A 21,959-nucleotide genomic window follows, 5' to 3' on the forward strand; every position below is an offset into this window, starting at 1 on the left:
TAATTGCGCTACATTCCAATGTTTACATTTATATCTATTTATCTGTCTATCCGTGCAAATTGATCTATAGATTGTAATCGACCTACCACAGTTAAGAACAAGTTATATTATAAGATGAAATTTTCCAATGGTGTACCTATTTTGAAATCGATTCAGATGTTCTTCAACTTTTACAAACATAAAAAATCAAATCTATCCTCTTTGAATAATTTTAGAAATGTTAAGAGAAACTAAATAAACTAAAACAATACTTAAAAAGGGTGGTGGAAAGGTGAAAACACGAGTAACGAAACAATAAGCATTCAAAACAGTTTAACATTATAAACATAATCAACACAAAAAGAATCTCATTGTAGAAAATTCTAGAACAAAAAATACTCACTAATCCCATAGGTCAAAGTATCGTTACTCGTCTTCAATTCATCCCACTCAATAAGTATGGAGTCCTTGAACGGAGTGGCCCTTAAGCTCGGAGGGTCCGGGAGGGGGAGGACTCGTATAGTGTAAATTACTGAGTCAGAACCGTAGAGATTTTTGGCTAAACAGGTGTAGTTACCTCCAAGGGATTGGTCGATGTCTGAAAGAATGATTTTATGTACTCTGGAAGTCGTAAATTAATGAAATAGTACTATTTTTAACCGACTTCAAAAAAAAGGAGGAGGTTATCAATTTGGCCTATATATTTTTTATTTTTTTTATGTATGTTTTTCTGATTATTTTTTTTTAATTTATTCATACCATGATTATAAAAATTCAGGTAGCTGATAACATCATACGAGTATTTTTTTATAACATTCGTAGGTACAATAATTATTATATTATATTTATATTAGATTTTATATTTATATTAACTTAATTATGATGTTATCACGAATATAGACAAACATGAAATAATATAAACAAAAATCATTTCCAAGAATATTCAGTATCAAAGATTATTAAATTTATTCGATACCATCGACAGCAAATTACTGGTACATAAAAGTTACTTTTATATTTATCGTTAATTTATTAATTTCATTTATAAACAGTATAAGTTTCAATGTAATAATGACAAAGAAATATTAAGTTATAATTATTAGGTATACATAGAATATTGACATTAAGTAATAATCAACTGTACATATTATTATCTTCACACTATAATACAGAAATAACTTACGACATAAATCTACTCACTCTTTATTAGCAAGCTATCGTCCTTATTCCTCGTGTATCTCGGATGATGTGTTATTATATAATGGTTATGATACCACACAGTTCGTGGTGGTGGTACTCCCACACTCCGACATGATAGCACCAGAGACCCACGCACTGGTACTACCACTTCACCTCCTAGAGACGCTACACCTGCTACCACTGTAGTAGGGGGAGAAAGTATTGTATGTAATTGTAAACAAAGGGTACTTTTGTATGGGCTAGTGGCGCCGTGATGACATTTTCGCGGCCAGTGATGAAATTTGGATATTTTAAAAGAGCAATATATTGCGTATATAAGCGTTCACATACAACGTTTTGATTAGAATTCTTAAATAAATAAAGACGAAACCTAAAAAACTCGGAAAAATCTTATAATAAATCATCTATAAGGTTCTAAGTAAATTTATAATACAAAATCAAATATCTCTGTTCCTAATACGTTTCGAGATTTGTGTCGATAATAACTTTTGCTTACAATATATTGCTCTTTTAAAATATCCAAGTTTCATCACTGGCCGCGAAAGTTGATCACGACGCCAACTTTACCCAAACTTCTTCATAATATATATAATATATAAATATAAAAATATAATATATAAAAATAATTATACATAAAAGCCAAACAAATTAAAATAATGTGAAATTGTACTAGTGTGTTATAATAATTGGTTGTTAAAATCTTATCTACTCATTCTAATGATTCTCACCGGAGTTGCAATGCACGTATTGTTATGAAACATTCAACAATACTGCCTTGTAAGTAGTAATACTAAAACAATGAAACTATTTATAATGGAAACACGTGCATTGAACTCTGTAAAATATTTAAGAGAATTGCCTCTGTATGAGTTTATATTAATATTATGTGTTAATAAAACGAAATTAATAATTTAGTTGCACTTATTTACGATTTGGGATAAAAGGTGGTAGGAATTTTTAATAATAGTCCGTAACTTTATCATACAAATAGTTGTTAGTTTGTATGAATATCCTACTTCCTACTTTAATCTTATAAATGCGAAAGTTTGTGAGGATGTGTGTGTATGTGTTTGTTACTCTTTCACTCAAATACTACTGAACCGATTACAATGAAATTTAGCACACATTTAGAGGGTAACATGGATTAACACATAGGATAGGTTTTATAAATCCCACGGGAACGGGAACTATGCGGGTATTCCTTTGAAAACGCGGGCGAAGCCGCGGGCGGAAATCTAGTTAATTATAGTTTTTGATTTCTCAACGCGATTCACAATTTACTTTTAATATAGTTTCTCTTTAGTTACTCCAGACTGCTAAGTAGATACATTGAAAATAACTACAATAATTAACATGTAAATACAGTAATTTAACTATTCCATAATAAGATCACAGCATAAATTTGTGGTGTTTTCGCTTATTCACCATTGATCAATTATTAAACGCTGACACAAATACCAAATAGTTAAATTGTTAATTAACATGTTAACGCAAAACTGTACAGCATTTATGCTGTTAACAATATTATTGAAAAAGTCACAATTTATTAATAATAATAATTGAAAGAAAGAAACTAACTAGTAATCAAACATATAACCGATAGACCTTAATAGATTATAAAATTACTAGATTTCCGCCCGCGGCTACGTCCGCGTTTAAAATAAAAAAAATCCCGGATAATTCCCGTTCCTGGGGGATTTCCGGGATAAAAAGTAGCCTATGTCCTATTCTGGGTCTTCAGCTACCTACATACCAAATTTCCTTGTAATCGATTCAGTAGTTTTTACGCGAAAGAATAACAAACATCCATCCTCACAAACTTTCTCATTTATAATATTGGTAGGATATAGACGCATAATTAATTATTGAGAAACTACGTTTAATACATAACGAGGTAGAAGGAAGTTTTAGTTTTAATCCTTAGGGATATAAAATTCAAGTCGGTCAGATACTAAGCACAGTTTCTGGGAAGTTTCCCAAGTGTCTACAAGTCAATGGATAGTTCACTCTGCTAAATAAAAATTTCAACGCGAGTTTAAAATATTACGAGAAAGAATTTTGCTAAAACTTCTAGAGTTCGCTTTTAAAAACAGTTTTAAGGTTTATTTTGAAAGCATAATGATTGAAATAGAAATAATACATAATAAAATTTTATTACTATTATATATAACTAAGATTTTTTTTAATACCTGATAGAACGAAAATTTTAATGAGCGATTCGAACCAACATCTTTCGATTTATCGTAGCTTTCGCTACGATATTAGGAATTAAAAAAAGTAAATGATACCTAATTAAGAACTTCTAGTTATTATGTTAAGAACTTTTTTAAACAATTGAATTAGTTATAAATTTATAAAGAAGAAAAAATTCGATCACGAGGCGGGACTCGAACCCGCATCCCTTCGCGCCATTCCGGGGCGGATGCCTCACCAACTCAGCCACTCGTGACCCGCCCGAGACAGACGCATAAACAGACACATAAAGCTGAAAGAATAGAATAAATTCGATCGCTCAGGCGGGTCACGAGTGGCTGAGTTGGTGAGGCATCCGCCCCGGAATGGCGCGAAGGGATGCGGGTTCGAGTCCCGCCTCGTGATCGAATTTTTTCTATTCTTTATAAATTTATATTTATAAAGCATTTGAATGCCATAAAACCAAAAATATAAATTCAATTGAATTAGTTATTAATAATTGTCATGTAGTATTAATTGTCTTTTTTTACGCATAAATAAAAAGTAACAAAAAATTAGCCTTTTGATGTTAATATCCCACTTCCAAGTTTAACAAAGTTGCCATAACATAGAGGAGTTAGCTGCTATTGTAACCGGAATATGGTTGTAACAATATATGCCTGAGAAAGCGCAGTGCAAATAAACGTACATACATAGTACACGAATAAAATGATGTGTGGCAAAATACAGTGTATACATACAGGGTTTTAAGAATCGGCCTTGAATCAGCACTTTTAGGGCGGTTGCAGAGCTTCACCGACCATCAGTGCTTACGTCAGTCGCGCTTGTCATATGTATGGAAATACGCGTGCGTATGGTCGGTCTAGCTATGAACGGTTTTATGAATTTCCATATATACGACAAGCGCGACTGACGTACGCACTGATGGTCGGTGAAGCTCTGCAACCGGCCTTAACAGCCTTCTACCATCACACTTATATTATAAACGAGAAATTAACTGTCTGTATTCAACACTCTGAAGCTTAAATTAAATTAATTAACTTTTTTTTCAACAATTTTGATGGCAGTAAAATTTTAGCTTGGAAAAAGGACGTAATAATATCGTATACCTTTTGTGTTTTAATTAAATGAAACGCAACAAAACCAAGTTGAATGAAACAAACTTTAGATTTACACAATGCAATACAACTTACTAACAAACAATCCAGAAAAAAAAAATCACAAATAGTATCAATTGAACACTTCTTCATGGAGTATGTTCGGAATGATGGTAAAAGAAAGGACTTGCTGACGAAATTTAAAACAAAGTCTATGAATATTGGTGTATATCAGCATTCTGGCTATTAATAATAAATAAATAAATTTCAAATATAATAGTTAAGTGTTAAATATTTGTACAAGGTACGATAGGATCGTCATCGCTTAAATAAACAAAGATTAAAAATAGTATCAATATAAAAGTATTAGGTACTTTACCTCTTTGCTGTGGAGCATCTGTTACCCGTCTACTCTCTGGCCCTTCCCCTATAACAGTACTAGCAGTTACCCACACATCATATTGCTTGCCTTCTTGAAGCCCCTTTAGTTCGAGTGTTTGTGTCTCTTCATATGTGGAATCTTGGGCATCTATTCTGTGAGATTCTGGCCCGTCGTTGCTATGTGAAAATGAAATAATCTATACTAATATTATAAAGCTGAAGAGTTTGTTTGAATGCGCTAATCTCAGCAACTACTGGTCCGACTTGAAAAATTATTTCGGTCTTAGATAGCCCATTTATCGAGGAAGGCTAAATTATATAGGCTATTTCATCACGCTAAAACCAACAGGAGCGAGCGGAGCAATGCAGCTAAAACCACGGGCACAGCTTGTAGGCCATAAAATATTTATCTTATGACTTTTATTAATGAGTCCTTTTGCTTATACGCATTTAAAACTAAGTATATGAAATATTTTGTAGTTATTATGAATGTTAAGTTAAAAATGAAGATATTAAATTAAACATTTATGAAAAGATAATCTTCTTCCTTCGATAACCCTTTGTTAAATTTTCCAAGAAAACCAGCAAAAAGTCAAATTAACTTACATTTTAGAGGTTAATATTTTAAGAGTTTAATTAAAGTTAATCCTCTGAACTACTTACTCGATATCAAAATTTGAGCCAGCTTCGTTTTAATTAAATATAATGAGGTCATTTAAATGTCGATTTTACTAAATTAGTGTTACTATATTTTCTTATGCCTATAAAATATAACCTGTATTGAATCTGTTTTATGGCAGAAAGAAAATACTGCGACCGTTTTAGAATCAATGCATGTAATAATATCATACATACTTAATAAGTTAAATAAAAAAATGACGTGCCTTCAAGCCACACCTCCGCCCGTCGGAGTGGGGAGCGTGAGGTTTTTCGTTACTAAATTTCTGGATTCGGTCCCCGCGCTCAAGGCCCGCGATAGAAGCTATGCAATAGCTTAAAAAAATATTTATTAGCAAATTTTACATATTCGGATCAAAATAATTTTTCTCTGTCTTCTGAACTAGAACTAGAACCTATGTCTCAGAAAACAGTAACAGTAAGCAAATAACTACTATCAATACTACAATTATGCGTATATCGTATGTTTTATTATAATATTATTCCTGCTGAAAGTTGATATTTCTTCTGTTTAATTTTATAACTACAAACATAATAGTTTAGATAAAATTTTGACGCGTTACTTACAAGCAAATAGTTAGATTATATTTCCACCAAACTATATTCCTGAATAAAACGCAATCACAAATAAACACACATTAGAGGATACGAAACAAATGCAGTCAACAACCGACTAAATATCTTTGGCACAAAGGAAATAGACCCTTAAATCAACTTACCTTGAGCTGGCTTTGCAATAAACTGTATAATGGAGTAGCTTGCCATTTGGTTGTTTCGGTCGCTTCCAACTGACTAGCAACGTGGTCGATGATTGCGAGAGAAGTTTTATTTCTGATGGTGCTTCTGGTACTAAAATAGGTATTTTTTCAGTGGATATGTCTAGGTATAGCGTGAAGAATCTATACTAATATTACAGAGAAAATAAAACTGATTATTCGAAGGATTATCGGCCGTAAATGTAAAAAATGTTATAAAAGTGCTTTTATAAGAAGTCTAATTGAATCTTAGATAATATACAGTAGGTATAATACTATTATAACCATCTCATCGAAAAGCATAATAAAATATACACAGAATCGTATAATAAATTCTTATCAATAATCAGATCTAATAATCAGATTTCTGATTTATCAATTGAGTAATAGACCTAATTAGAACGTGTAGGCAGAGGAAAATTTATGGAAAATTAACATTATTATAATATAGGTAGATACTGTTCTTTATGCTATCTGAATCTTATTTGAATATCATCATAATTAATCACAAGTTAATGTTCACTAATTAAATATTTTAAAATTATTTGAATATTTTATATTATACGATGTTGTGTAGGTATGTTCTTCTTTGTGAAATGAAATAAATATTAAGTGATACATTTTTGTCAATAGTCGTCTAATTTGTAAAGATAAGATATTCATATTGAAAATACAAATCTAGATTTGTATTTTATCTCTATAAACATATAAGACATAATATAGTAAAGTAGTCGGATACTTTGTCTACGGGGCCAGTAGTCGTATAAAAAACATCTGCGTGCATTTACATTAAACGAGCGAATGCTATTTCTAGCTCCACTATGTCAAATTATTTTAGTGTAAACTGGCGTTAGCATTATTTCCTTGTTCTTAGTGCGTTCGAAAAGATTCTAAGTATACCATGTTCTAATACTGAATAACATTGAATACGAGTTGACGTTTACACTTAAAGATAACGAAATAATGGTCTTGCTCTAGCGTTCGTTTGATGTTATGAATGAATGAACACTTGAAGTAAATGCACCGTAACACAATTCTTACCATCCTGCAAAGTCGAGCACACGATAGGGAACGAAAACGGCCCAACACCATAATTGGAGAATCCCGCGACTTTGACTGTATAATTGGTGTATTTATTGAGCCCTTGCAAGCGAACCTCTGTTACTGGTGTGCTAGCGTTTAGCCACTGACGACCTGATAGAAAAAATTGAGTTTAAAAATAAAGAATTTGTATTGAAAAGGACCATCCAAAAATTTTGAGATAAGGACAGGATTGTATACTAGTTTCTGTATTAAATAATTAATTGTTTCTAAATATGATATTATCATAAAATAAAGCCTCCTAGTCATGGTAAAAATTTGTTGATCAACAGTTGAACAAAAATGTTTCTGGAAAATGTTTTGGAAGGTCAAGTCAATATCAAGGAAGGTTTTAATATCTACCTATATAATTTGTGAAAAGTGTCCCTTTTAAAAGAAATGAAAATGAATATTACCTTGTGCAGCATACAATACTGTGTAACCAATCAGAGAGCCAGCTTGCTTGTGGTGTGGTATTGGCTGCCAGCTGACTCGCAGCGCTGATGACGTCACACCACCACACTCCACGGATGTGGGACCTTCTTCGGGAGCTATACGAAATTGTTTATTTAAGTCTCTAATATATATTATAACTAATTTGAATACAGATGGAGTACAATTTATTGTGCGGATTTACCAGTATCACTTAGTTATGTAATATTATGTACTATAAATCTATACTATTAACTAATATTAATACCTATAACGATTATAGATTATTTTTTTATTCTTTATTAAGAAACGTAGCTATATTACGTTACCTATACCGCCTTAATAAATATTTTATGCATATTTTCCGATATAATAATATAATGTATGGGTCGCAGTCAACTAGCTTTGTCATACTTTGAATAAGAAGCCCCTTTAAAAAACGACGCTAATCAAATGCCTCAATAACTTACAATTTTCTACGGAAAAACTGGCATGGAACGTTCTAGTACTTACAATGGAATCGTAAATTGTAAATTCGATAATGTTTTCAATTCGATGTGTGTAATCTGTTGTTGTAAACAAATGCCATCAACTTACGTTAATTAAAAGGCTACTGTTGGGTATTGAAATGCGATGATTAATCGTTTGAATTTGACTGGATAATGAGGTAATGGTCAAGTGTAAATAACTGGCTGTGCACCCTTGCTTTGCCTTTACCCTGTAGAAGATTTGTTGTACCAACTCAAACCCTTCGTGGGCTCATACAAAATACTTTGCTGAAGATCATCCCATGTAGAAATTAAAGACTTTAACGGATAAGAAACGTGATTTATTCAATTTATCCTGACGTTTTGCACACTTTGCATTCTCATAATTACATGATAAAATGCATATTATCTAGTTTATGATTCTTTAAACGAAATTTAGACAATCATTCATTTAAATATAAATAGTTAGATATTATATTTCGTTTTACAACTTTTAATGTGACGAGAATAGAATTAATAGCAGATTTATAATGAGTGAGATTTATTCTTTGTTGCTACGGCATTCTAATAAAATCCTGAACAATACAATGGTTACATAAAACAATAGATCATATTGTAAAGATAGACACTATTGTATTATTTTTTACAAACAACTCGATTATAAAAATCTTTAGTAATATTTGATTCTCCTTTCGATTTTTTTGCTTGTTTCCTTGTTTGCTACATACCCAATTCTAAATTCGAATATTTGATTATTTGTAAAACTGTAATTCATCCATCCTGCCACGATTTAAATATTTATGCATGTATGTTTTTATTATTGTAGTAAAAGCAAGTATTCCGAAACATAGTTCAATAGACTCTACCATAAAAATAAGCACGTTTAAAAGTCGCAACAAAACTCTTTTGTTTCTTAAAGTAATCTTAATATCTCACAAAAACTAATTAAAAACAACCCTCAAGATATTACAATAATGGAAAAATTAAAAAGACACTTAATGTACGGATTAAGCTCACAAAAGCTCGAAGTTTGAACAGTGGGCGTTAATTATGTTCAACTGAAAAGAATAATTAAAATTAAAAAGGTGAAAAGCAATTTAAATTGAGGAAGTTTGATAAAGCTACGACTGGGGTTTTAACAATTGAGTTCTTAGTGAATAAAGGCATAAACATTCATATGGAATTACCTATTACTTTTATGATTATACTCTACCATAAAAATAAGCACGTTTAAAAGTCGTAACAAAACTCTTTTGTTTCTTAAAGTAATCTTAATATCTCGCAAAAACTAATTAAAAACAACCCTCAAGATATTACAATAAAGGAAAAAATTAAAAAGACACTTAATGTACAGATTAAGCTCACAAAAGCTCGAAGTTTGAACAGTGTGGGCGTTAATTATGTTCAACTGAAAAGAATAATTAAAATTAAAAAGGTGAAAAGCAATTTAAATTGAGGAAGTTTGATAAAGCTACGACTGGGGTTTTAACAATTGAGTTCTTAGTGAATAAAGGCATAAACATTCATATGGAATTACCTATTACTTTTATGATTATGTGCGTAAGATACTTATAGTAAAAAGTTTAGTCTAAAGAGTTTATGCTATATACAGAATGGATTTTTTTTTAATCACTAATGAAGTTGATGTTCAGTATGTTTGAGAGATTTCATTATTACAATTTAATTATAAGTAACTAACGATTGAATATAGATGAAATAAAAGTACAGGATGTAATTTTAATACATTTTCCGTCATTTTTTCGATTCTCGGTTGTGGCAAGCAATTTCCGATGCAATTAAGGTCATTATTTTTTTAAATAAGCGTGTTTAACACATATCTTAAAAATAAATAAGTTAAATCCCGAAATTTGATCTGAAATAAATGGAGTTAAAAGACGACTTATTCAATATTCAGTTTGATGAGAAGCGTGATAACAACTTTGGAATAAGCGTCAAGACATGTTACATCTCAGTTTGCCGGTTGCTCAAAGTGTTCGAAACATCGGGATGAATAATGTAATTAATGAATGTTTTAAATCTTTTAAAATTGTCACTAATTTTCGTACTTAAATAAATTTAACTGCATGTAAAAGAAACACAGGACATGTTATATGTCTAATAAACATAGCTACGTTATTTTAACATTATTTTTAGCAGAGATCTATAAAGTCTTGTTTAGACTCGGCCGATATCAAATATCAAATAAAAAATTTGACTAACAAGCCTTTATTATATTCATAGATTTTCGGTTTTTAGTGACCATTTGTAGTTTTGAAGTCGGTTTAATTTACTTATAAATGTTATTCGTTATCGAATGTTTTTCTTGAAATCTAGCGCTAGAAAAAAAAAATAAAATGAAAAAGATACACCCTGTACATTGATATAAGTATTGATTCAGTCCATACGAGCTAAAAGGCAAAAAATCACATAGTTCAAAGTGCTCACTTTACGATATTAGTGCATATTGGCCTAGATATGCAGTTTCGTGAGATATTTGGCACATTTTGCAAGTAGGTTAGTTGCAACACCCTGTATGTAGAAGTTATATGCTAACTTGCGAAATTTCACGTTACTTTTTTAATATCGTAGTAGAGTATTTTTGAAATTTTTATTTATTTAAGCTTTGGAGTCGTAAGGAGGTTTTTCTAGCGTTGAGAGCTTATTTATAAGAAGTGTCTTTATGATTTTTTGTATGTTTTATTTGAGAAAAAGAAGAAAAGTACTGCGCAATATATTAAATATTTTATAGACTCATAAACAAGGAAAAGGTGAACTCGATAATTACTTTCATAGCGTTAGCCAATTTTGATGATTCTTATTTTATTTGGAGTTCCGGCCGAGGCCGAGCCCATAGTTCCTAGGACCACAGATTACTAAAAAGTTACTACATACCTAAATGAATAAACGATATAAAAAAACGTGTCCTTAATATAATTGAGTAGAGTCAAACAAATTTCTGTATTTCATTTCTGATTGCAAAATTAATAAAAGAGAGTACCAACATTTTCGTTATATTTTACGTACAAAGTAACGTAAAATTAAAGCTCATTCATTACTCATGAACTCCCAATTTGCAACATATTTTATTGCAAAAATAACTTTAATTTTATGTAGTTCCGTGTCAGTTATTACGTAAGATTATCTTTTAATTAAGCATTTTGTTTGTAGAGAGGTACGATTCAAGTGGAAAAGTTTAAAGAGCTAGCGCGCAAGAGCAACTTTGTCTCCGCAACTATTTTGTCTCTCCCATCAACTCTATGGGGAGTTACGTCGCTACGTGCGCGCACTTTCTTACTAGCCCATAGAGTTGATGGGAGAGACAAAATAGTTGCGAGACAAAAGTTGCTCTTGTGCGCTAGCTCTAAATCAGAAGTTTCTTTGTTTGAACTCAAGAATTAATTTCAGGAGTATTTATGACCAATTTTCAATAAAAAAATATCAACTCTTAATCACGACTGTTTGATAAAAAATAGCAAAATCGATTAAATATTAATGTGTCTCTACCACCCATGGACTAGTATGAAAGTGCGCGCACGTAGCGACGCAACTCCCCATACAAATTGATGGGAGAGACAAAATAGTTGCGGAGACAAAGTTGCTCGTGCGCGCTAGCTCTTAATCACGACTGTTTGATTAAAAAATAGCAAAATCGATTAAAAATTAATGTAATAATTTTTATGAATGTATTAGCAAAGTTTTACTTCAAAACTCGTAAATATAAGACGTAGTACTTACCTCCCTCCCTTGTGTCTTCAAACAGAGGAATCGAAAAGGGTCCATTGCCAGCACTATTGAAAGCTGCGACTGATATTGCATACCTTAGAAACAAAATAAAAATGTTAAATAATTATTACTATTTATATAAAAAAATAAATAGATAAAAAAGAAATACACATTGATAATCTCCGCTTAGCTTATAAATAAAATAAAATCAGGCTAACTTTTAGATGTGTTTGTGTGCTTTAAGTCTTTTACATGTAATAAGCTGTAGAATTTCTCTAATGTGTGCGTGTAAATTATATGTGGCCTAGATATGTTAAATTATCAGCCAAAATTTAGAATCTGTCCAGATAAATTAATAATCGAAACATAAAAGTTAAATTAAACACGTAAAAGTATATTGTAAATAAACTATTATTATAAATATAGTAAGGTTTAATTTTAACCTTTAATCATAAATGTGAAACAAAATGGATTCGTGGAAACGGAAATTTAAATACAGATATACTTCCATCAAAATATGATATTTCAGTTTTAAAGGTCAACAATAAATTATTATTTTTCATTTTAAATTTATTTCATGAACATTTGGGTCAAAAGATATGAGACGTCATGAGTTACCAATGTTTATATCATAGCATTAAAAACTTTATTTTTTGCAATTAAACAGATTTTCAAATGAATAATTAGCTTACCGCCCGCGGCTTCGCCCGCTTTGTCTAAAACCTAATAAATTATATACTAAAACCTTCCTTTTGAATCACTCTATCTATTAAAAAAAACACATCAAAATCCGTTGTGTAGTTTTAAAGATTTAAGCATACAAAGGAACATAGGGACAGAGAAAGCGACTTTGTTTTATACTGTGTAGTGATAATGTTATAGCTATTGTATTATAAAAGAGCAGTGGTGGCTCAGTGGTGAGATCTCGAACTTCGAATCGATAAGTCCAGGGTTCGAGATCAGACGAGAGCGCAAGAAATAAATTAATTTTTCAATTTATCTGCGCATGTTGTAACATAACCACTGCTCGAACGGTGAAGGAAAACATCGTTAGGAAACCGACGTGTCGAAGAATCAAAAGTTCGACGACATATTATTGTGTCATCCGCCAACACGCACTTGGCCAGCGTGTGACCGTGTCCCAGCAGTGGAAACGTATAAGGGCTGATGATGAAGATGATGATGGTGATGATGATGATGATGATGTGATGATGATGATGATTATAAAAGAAATGTTCACAAACCTTACTCCTTTCAGAAGACCAGTGATTATCGTTTCTTGTTTTGAATAAACGGACGTTGTTTTGATTATTTTATCGCCGCTCTCTGGAGATTCTGGTAAATTAATATATTCATTTAAACACACGTAAAATCTGTACTAATATTATAAAGCTGAAGAGTTTGTTTGAACGCGCTAATCTCAGGAACTACTGGACCGATTTGAAAAGTTAGAGTAGAGCCCATCTATCGAAGAAGCCAGCCTTCCTCGATAAATGGACTATCTAACACCGAAATAATTTTTCAAATTGAACTAGCAGTTCTTGAGATTAGCGCGTTCAAACAAACTCTTCGGATTTAAATATTATAAAGTATAAACACCTCATTCAAGCTTTTATTTGATATTTTGGTTTTATAGTATTCAAATGCCTTATAAATATATTTTTATATTATTTACATGTTACCTTTGATCCCAGTCAATTGTGGCACAGCCCGTATTCTATATCCCAGTATGAGTCCATTATGCGTGTCAGTGGGGGGCGGCAGCCATCTTGCTAAGAGCTCACCGGGTGAAGACGTTTGTTCGAGCTGAACTCCGATAGGTGGTGATGATGGAGCTACAGGAAGTTACTCTTTTAATGAGTGGTATAAAAAGTGGTAAAAAGAGTTATTTCATTTTTGCCTTATTGCTCTAAAACGTTACAAAGATAACCTGATTATAGAGGTAAATTAAAAATTTGGCTGTCTTGTTGCTATAGCAATTTCTTACAAATAACCAACAACTCTGTAAAATTTATGATTCATGTCTAAGGTACATCCTAAAGCGATAAATATTAATTATTGATTTAATTTTTTTAATCAGACGTACGTAAGGAAATAAAGGAGAGGAGTAGCATCTATATGTATACATGTAAATAAAATGAGATAACGTAAAGATGTCCTTACTCCTTCCTAGAATAAATTAAAAGACTCAATTAAATATCTCTTATTAATTATTAAGAGCCCGTAAAGCTATCAGATTTCTCTCTAACTATATCTAGTTACCGATAGATCGGATTATAGCATCGTCAAAAGTGTATTTGCTTCTTATACTTCTTCACATAGTTCTAATCGACATTGGCCGCTTGTTCAGAAGAAATAAACCATTATATTTTTCCTTCAAAAAACCACAGAAATCGCTGAGCCATTTCTTCGAGACTCACAAATATTACATTATAACAGTCCATTACATTAGAGCGACATTTTTAAACCCTCGTTCTTGATACCAAGGGAATGATCATAGGCCAATGTTATCATGGAATATTCTAGCAAAATAGACCGGGATTTATTTGATGTATTACGTCATTCCCAAGCGGATACAGTGAACTATCCTGACATTGATAAATTAAAGATACGGAGTAAGACGAAATCTTATCTCCTGGGAGCCAGTTGTATTACCGAGATGGAATATTTAGTATCTTGTACTCTGGGATTTGGATGTAATTGACAAAAGACGTTGATACTGTCCCTGTTAATTTTGTGGCGTAAGGCAAGATTAGTTGTTTATTCATTTAGAAGGTATGTGATCATTTTTATGGGAAAAAAATGTGTGCGTGTACTAGTGTACCTACACACGTAAGAAGTGAAACTTCTTTATGACCTTAATTTTTTTAAAATAATTTTTTTATGCAATTTTATAGAAATACGTCGAATCACGCGTGGTAGGGATAAGAAAAAGATGGCGCGTAACGGAAAAATGTCACGCGTAACGAAAAAAATGTTACACTAAATTTTTCCAACCCCGATAAAGAAGTTTCACTTCAATTAAGAACGAATGAACAAGCGCATAAAATATTTTTACATTTACTTTAGGATAGCAGTGTGAATTAATTTTAACTAGGTTGTAAAGGAAAATCATGATATCGAGTAGGTATTTTCTTAATAAAATAGAGTTATGCATGATTTGGTTTAATTGTAAGTAAGAGGATAAATGTGTATATATAATAAGTAATACAAACCTTCTTCAGCAGTAGTGAATCGAACGGGCATGCTGTACGGGCTGAGGTCCGCCTGGTTGCCTCCAGCTACTCTAGCTGAGTACCCCGTCGCTGCTTGCAATTGGTCTATTTCAAGCGTGTGACGGATTTCGTCCGATCTGATGGATTGAGTGGGAGGTTTTTTGGTGGTTTATTTAAGAAATTTATAAAAAATATAGCGTGTGTGCACATGTGTAAGAAGTGAAACTTCTTAGGCTAGATTCAAAGATATCGTCATAGACTAATAAAATTTATTTACAAAATTAACGATAGAAAATTTACTATCTACCTTTGAATAACTAATTTTAATAAGGATTGTAAGAAATAACTTTGGTTACCCGCACATTCCGTAAGACAGGTCCGGATTCAGTTTGTAATAATTGTCGATTTAATTACAATACTTAATATTAAGAAACAGTTAATTTTAATTATCTCTTTAAACTCGAATTATTGTTAAGGTGTGAATATTAATTCATCCTAGTAATGAAGGCAAGTTTTACTTAAACTTCGTAATATACTCATACTCATAGGTACTACAGGTAAATTAGCTTGGAGAAATTTTTGCATATGTAGTGGTGTGTATATTACTCAGATCTAAGAGCGCGTTTCCACTATATCGTTCTGGCCTATACAAAAATGTTTCGATATCCTAACATTACTATTTAATTTTATACTTATTCCTAGCAACACTTTTGTTTTCAATAAAAACAACTTTTAATTTGAAAGAAAATGGTTTTGACTTTATAAAAAAATATATCATTCAATTTCACGTCCTTGAGCAAACGACAAGGCGACTACCGTGAAACAATAAAATATCGTGTCCATTATAATTTGTTTCATAATTAATATTTGACCATAATAATTACGAAACAAAACAAATAAATAAATCGTCACTTGATAGTGGAAAGTGGAAACACGCACAAAACCAGAATAAACCAGTTTACGCTGTCCGCAGGTGCCAAATGCAGTTGTTTGGTACCGTTAGAACATAAAGCACACATTTCATTCAAAAATTATAATTATTATTATTATGTACGTAGTTTAATTGATAAAGGAGAATGACCACGGGTGGTATCGGTAAAATTTGAGTTGTGCCACGTATTCGTGATATTGTTAATTCCTATTTGTATTTATAATGATCATAATATGTATCACTATTAAGTCTTAATTATACCGGATAAATTGAAATAATATTAAAAGTTTGTGTTTTGAAACATGTATGACCACGTATGGAATCGGTAAAATACTAATTGTGTCACGTGTTCGTGATATTGTTAATTCCTATTTGTATTTATAATGATCATATTTATCACTATTAAGTCGTAATTATACCAAATAAATAGAAATAAAAGTAAAAGTTTTTGTTTTGACACATATATCTATCTCTCTTGCAAGCGTCCTGCGTCTTATGTCATAGTTTCTATTTGAAATGAATCTTGAATGAATGTGTTCGACGCAATGTTCGACGTAAGTAATTTATTTTGAAATAGGTAATGTTTATTACGATTTACTTTTCACATTTGTCTTGTAAATTAAAATATTACCTATGTAATAAATGTAAAACTTAACGTTCATCGTTAGTTTAAACTAGATAAAGTATTTTTTGAAGTGTTGAATAAAACTATTGTTTTATTTTTATTGTCGCGAACTGCGGCTTATTTATATAAAAACTTTAATCGTTTCTAAAAGTACTAACATCAAGCTTTAAATTGAGCTATATTTCATCTTGAAACAATAAGTTTGATTGCGATACCAAGTGCCATAGTCACTTGGGCAATCTCCTTTTGTATTTGTTGATTGTTGTTATTATTTGTTATTATTGTTATAATATTTGTTGAAGTGTTTAATTTGTGTGTAAGTGTTGTAACTTTATATTGTTAATTCAAAATGGCTCCAGTGTTAAAACATGGTCGAGGCAAGCCTTTGACTTCTCAAACTAAAGAATTAAACTTTAAATGTCGTTTCTTTTTCAGGTTAGTAAATTTTTCATTTTAGTAACATTGTCATTTTGTAAAATCATGTTTATTTTGTAAAAGTTATACGTATGTTAAATGTGCAAATATTAAATTAAAGTCTCATCTTTTTCAGAGGAGAAACACATATAGTTTAATTTAAAATCCCATATGTATATATAATATATACATATATAAAATAAAAACTAAAAATAAAATGTTGTTTTATTTTATTTGCTGACCATACACTACTACAAACGCAAAAATTTCTCCAAGCTAATTTACCTGTAAAGCATTTGATATTGAAATGAAAACAAATGTTTGATGAATAACGTTTTAAAAATCCTATAAATCATCAAAATATCACACTCATACTTATAAAAAGTCACAAATAAATATGTAAACATTTACACATATCCAAAAAAATCCTATATTTCACAAAACTTACCTTGTAACATTAATACTCCTAGCTGTAGTCCAGGACAATCTCTGCGTACTTGTTATTTGTATTGTGTAGTATTGAGCTAGAGACCGAGTACTATCAAGCCATGACAGTTTGACTGAACGACTCTTGACTGAATCCACTGAGAGATCGTTTGGGGGGAGGGGCGGTTCTAGAATAAGGAAGAACATATATCATATTCAGGTCTTTTTTGCAATAATTGTTTATTTCAATATTCTTGTGGTGTGTGTATAATATTGATATGAAAGTCTCATAAAGGTTTATATTATTTTTTGTATGGAAGGGGTAAATATGACCATAAACATGAATATATACCATGTTAGACGAAGTATTAAGGTCTTTGTGTTTACTAATAACAATTTCTTTTTAAATAACTACTGCCTTCAAGTAATGCAATATTTGCTGCAAATTAAATATTTAACCTTTGCATATTAACATTGTGTCTTTTATTAAATTATGGTTAACTAATTAAACTAAGAGGACACAAAAATAAAACATACAATTTATTTCTTCCAAAGATTTCAATATATTTGTGTAATGAACATATTGAAATATTTGTAAGAAATAAATTGTATCGAATTAATAAATACCAATACCGACATAATAAATAAGACGTATATCTCGATGTCAGATAGAACTTTATGCTTCTTGAAATTAAATAATTGGGATGTCGTACCTTGAGATAGTGTTATGTCCGAAATTTTATTTGTTTGGTTAAGGTCTACAAACATAAATTAGTCCTTATGCCTTTAAAAAGTGCTACTTTATCGTTGTAAAAAAATGCCTATGTGAAGAAGAAACACTATTCCATTGACTTTGTGACCACACACCGACGCGATAGAATGACATCGGACATTATCGCCGGTCACTCGGCCGTTTTTGGCGCCACAATGGTTTGACCTATCAGCGCATAGCACCGAACGGGTGCATTTACTTAAGTTATGTTGAGTAAAGTAAGTTTATTGTGTTACAGATCCTGGCCAAGAATTTTCCGATTATGATAGTGATGATAGCGTTAAAGACAAGACTTACGAACCACATGAAGATCTTTCGGATGGCAGCTACGTCAGTGGTTCGCCAGAAAAAGTCTTAGCTCTATCGAGGTATTTGAAGGTGAAAAGAAAGCTTTCTTTTTCGGAAAAATCGCCTGAAAGGCAAGCTAGAGTGAGAAATAATGAAGATATTAATTTAATCACTTTAGACGATCTTCTAAGTCCACGAAAAAATATTATATCTGCAACTTCAGTTTTCAATGAAAATCCTAAAGAAAACGATCGTTGCTTTGCTGCAACAGCTCAACAAACAATTCTTTCTGTATATCCGTCGGTAGATAACCTTAATGAATCTTCGCTGTTTGATCAAGATAGCCCTAAAAGTACGAATTCAAATAACATGATGTTGATTCAAGTAAGGGCGAGTACATCTGCTTATAAAAATGATCACATTGAAAACCGTAATTTAACAGACAGAGACCATACTACAGGCTTGTTAATTGTACCCCATTTTGATGAAAGTGTTAATATTTCTGATACTACTATGAATGAAGATATAGTTAACTCGAACCGAATTATGGTCGCAGATAAGAATGGGAATGTTTATATACCAGATGACCGACAAATAAGAAATAATGAAAACATACAGCAGATCGTTACAGCAGTCCCTTCAAAATCTAACACAAGAAAGAAAGTTAAAAACGTAACTAAATGGAAAAGAGTTGCGGCTAAAATTGCAAGACTAAAAGGACTAAGACTAAGGACTTAGGACTAAAAGGACTAAATCTCCCTATCATTCAACTGTAGCAAAAAAAACCCTGAAATAGACGGTCGTGAAATGAAACCTCCATGTAAGTGTAAATCAAAATGTTACGAAAAAGTGCCTAATGAAACAAGAATACAAATACTTGATGAATTTTGGAAAAAATGCAGCAGTTGGGATCAACGTCGCCAGTTCGCCAGCCAGCCTCTAACGTCACAAAAAAACAAAAACACACAATGAGAACGACTGGGAACTTAGATACTGACCGAAGGAAGTTTACATACGAATATAGACTTATTGTAAATTCTAAGAGCGAAAAAATATGCCGGAATATGTTTCTTCACACGCTATCTATAGGAGAAAAGTTTGTTAAGGTGAGTTTGGAGAAACAGCTCGATGGAGGGTTGGAAGCTCCAGATCAGAGGGGAAAGCATATTCCTGGTAATAAAACTTCAGATGTGGTAGTGCAATCAGTGATGGATCATATTAACTCATATCCATGTTATGAGAGTCATTATTCACGACAAAAGAGCGGACGCAAATTTTTGGGACCGGACTTGAATATCCCTACTATGTATAAACAGTATAGAGAAAGAATGGAATCTACAGAGATCGCTCCAAATTTGGTAGCCAAAGAATGGTTGTATCGAAACATTTTCAACACCAAATTCAATTTAAGCTTCAAACTACCGTCGATCGACACATGTGATGATTGCGATGCATTTGAGAGAAAACTGTTAGATGTTGTGGATGAAGAGCTGAAACAAAAGATAGAAAAAGAAAAGGACATTCATGCTAAAACTGCTGAAGAAAGATAATATAACTTGAAGAGAAATGACAAAAAGGAAGCAGAATCAAATTCAGGCGAAAAAAAAGTATTGATGTTTGATTTGCAGACGTGTTTGGATACACCGAATTTAACTAATAGTAAATCTTTTTATCTACGAAAGCTTTGGACACTAAATTTGACAATATTTGATTCTACAGCTAATAGAGCTGCAAACATGTTATGGTCTGAAAATATAGGTGGCAGCCCATATCAACGGCGAAATTTGTTTGAAGTTTTTTTATTTTATTTTGTTAATTACGACCTTATGTACTTAATAATAAATTCATTTAAATGCCTCATAATTGGATACATGATAAGATCGGACGTAACTAAATTTCTATTTTTAGCCAATCATAACGTTACATCTTTTATTAGAGCTTAAAATACGAATAGAATTTACTAAAAAATTGCAGGCATAAAGTTGTATCAGTAAATATAATTAAAAGCATTCGTCGTTTAATAACTGTGTACAAGCATAAGGTTGGATGTCACTGAAAAAATGTTTTTGAAAAATAAAATATTTTTATATTACTGTGATTGGTTTTATTACTATACTGATACAAACTTAGATAACTTATCTAAAATATTATACTATTTTTGTTAGCCTATTCGATAATAAACAAAAGTTATGACACGATTGTGTCAATAATTTTCTTTTGGCTCTCCTCTAAACTTGTAAAATTCCACATCAGACCTAATGCGTCTCAGGTCGAGATATATGCACTTACCAAGTATAGTAAGATAAACGGTATACACATCAGCTCCAAAGGGATTTCCAGCCTTGCACTGGTACAGAGCCCCATCACTGACTTCAGTTTGAAGTAGTTCTAGTACACTAGTCATGCCATCTTCTGTTTTCATTTCTGATATCTTCACCCTATATTTAAGTTAGTATTTGTTACAATAATTGTTCAAATGAAAAATCGTTATTTATTGTTTAATTTAGAAATAAATAGATTTATTCATTATATTATTATTCCGTTGTTCCAAACACTCTTTAGATCGTCGGAGGTCTTTGTATAAGTCGTTATTTAGTAATATTCTACATAAGAAAGTAATATTGTAGGCGTAAGGTAATATTATAAGGAATAAATAAATATCTATATAATGATAATTCTAGGAAGTGGAATCTGTTTATTAAACTATACTGGATATAAATTAATTTTCATTGAATAAACAGAATAGATGTTTAACAAACATTGTGATAATATTTAATTAAATGACTTACTTACATAGAAAATGTTGCTAACAAAATTGTTTTTAAGCATTATAAATCGTATCTCATCATCTTTAAGAATAGTAAAACAAAACAATGGCAGAGCAAAGAGACAAAAAAACAAAATAATATAAAAATGAATATTAAGAATTATAATTACCTTTGTGTTAATGGATTGATTGGCTTCCCGTTCCTCGTCCACATCATGCGAATAGGATCGTCTCCTTTAGCTACACATTCTATTGTCACTTGTTGCCCCAATTTAGCTGTTATGTTTCGTGAGGAGACGTCAAACGTGATCGGTTCTAAGGAAAAGTTTGATATATGAAATTTCTAATAATGTTATGGAGTTGAATAAATAATGCGAATTATGAAGTTAAATTTATGCATAGTTGCATACTGCATCACTCTAAATAAGTTTTGATGAGCATGGCAATCTGTATGTTTGTATTCTGTAAAGTTACATTTATTGCGTGCACGTGTACGAACTACGAAGGCAATTTGT

The 21,959-nt window shown here is 31.4% G+C and overlaps 1 protein-coding gene across 2 annotated transcripts in view; it reads right to left on the reverse strand.

The window, feature by feature from the left end:
* Positions 1-21,959, reverse strand: part of LOC123703186 (Down syndrome cell adhesion molecule-like protein Dscam2) — a 67,458-nt gene that overhangs the window by 17,242 nt on the left and 28,257 nt on the right. For both annotated transcript variants that reach the window (XM_045651109.1, XM_045651108.1), the window contains exons 12-24: positions 21,615-21,759; positions 20,967-21,115; positions 17,640-17,805; positions 15,222-15,358; positions 13,689-13,841; positions 13,251-13,341; positions 12,019-12,101; positions 7,780-7,914; positions 7,325-7,477; positions 6,248-6,377; positions 4,849-5,027; positions 1,180-1,359; positions 383-577 (exon numbers count right to left, since the gene is read on the reverse strand). In XM_045651109.1, the coding sequence (XP_045507065.1) occupies positions 383-577; positions 1,180-1,359; positions 4,849-5,027; positions 6,248-6,377; positions 7,325-7,477; positions 7,780-7,914; positions 12,019-12,101; positions 13,251-13,341; positions 13,689-13,841; positions 15,222-15,358; positions 17,640-17,805; positions 20,967-21,115; positions 21,615-21,759 (1,896 nt within the window). The remainder of the gene's footprint in view (positions 1-382; positions 578-1,179; positions 1,360-4,848; positions 5,028-6,247; positions 6,378-7,324; positions 7,478-7,779; positions 7,915-12,018; positions 12,102-13,250; positions 13,342-13,688; positions 13,842-15,221; positions 15,359-17,639; positions 17,806-20,966; positions 21,116-21,614; positions 21,760-21,959) is intronic.

This window comes from Colias croceus, chromosome 25, assembly GCF_905220415.1.
Source record: "Colias croceus chromosome 25, ilColCroc2.1".
Taxonomy (NCBI): Eukaryota; Metazoa; Arthropoda; class Insecta; order Lepidoptera; family Pieridae; genus Colias; species Colias croceus.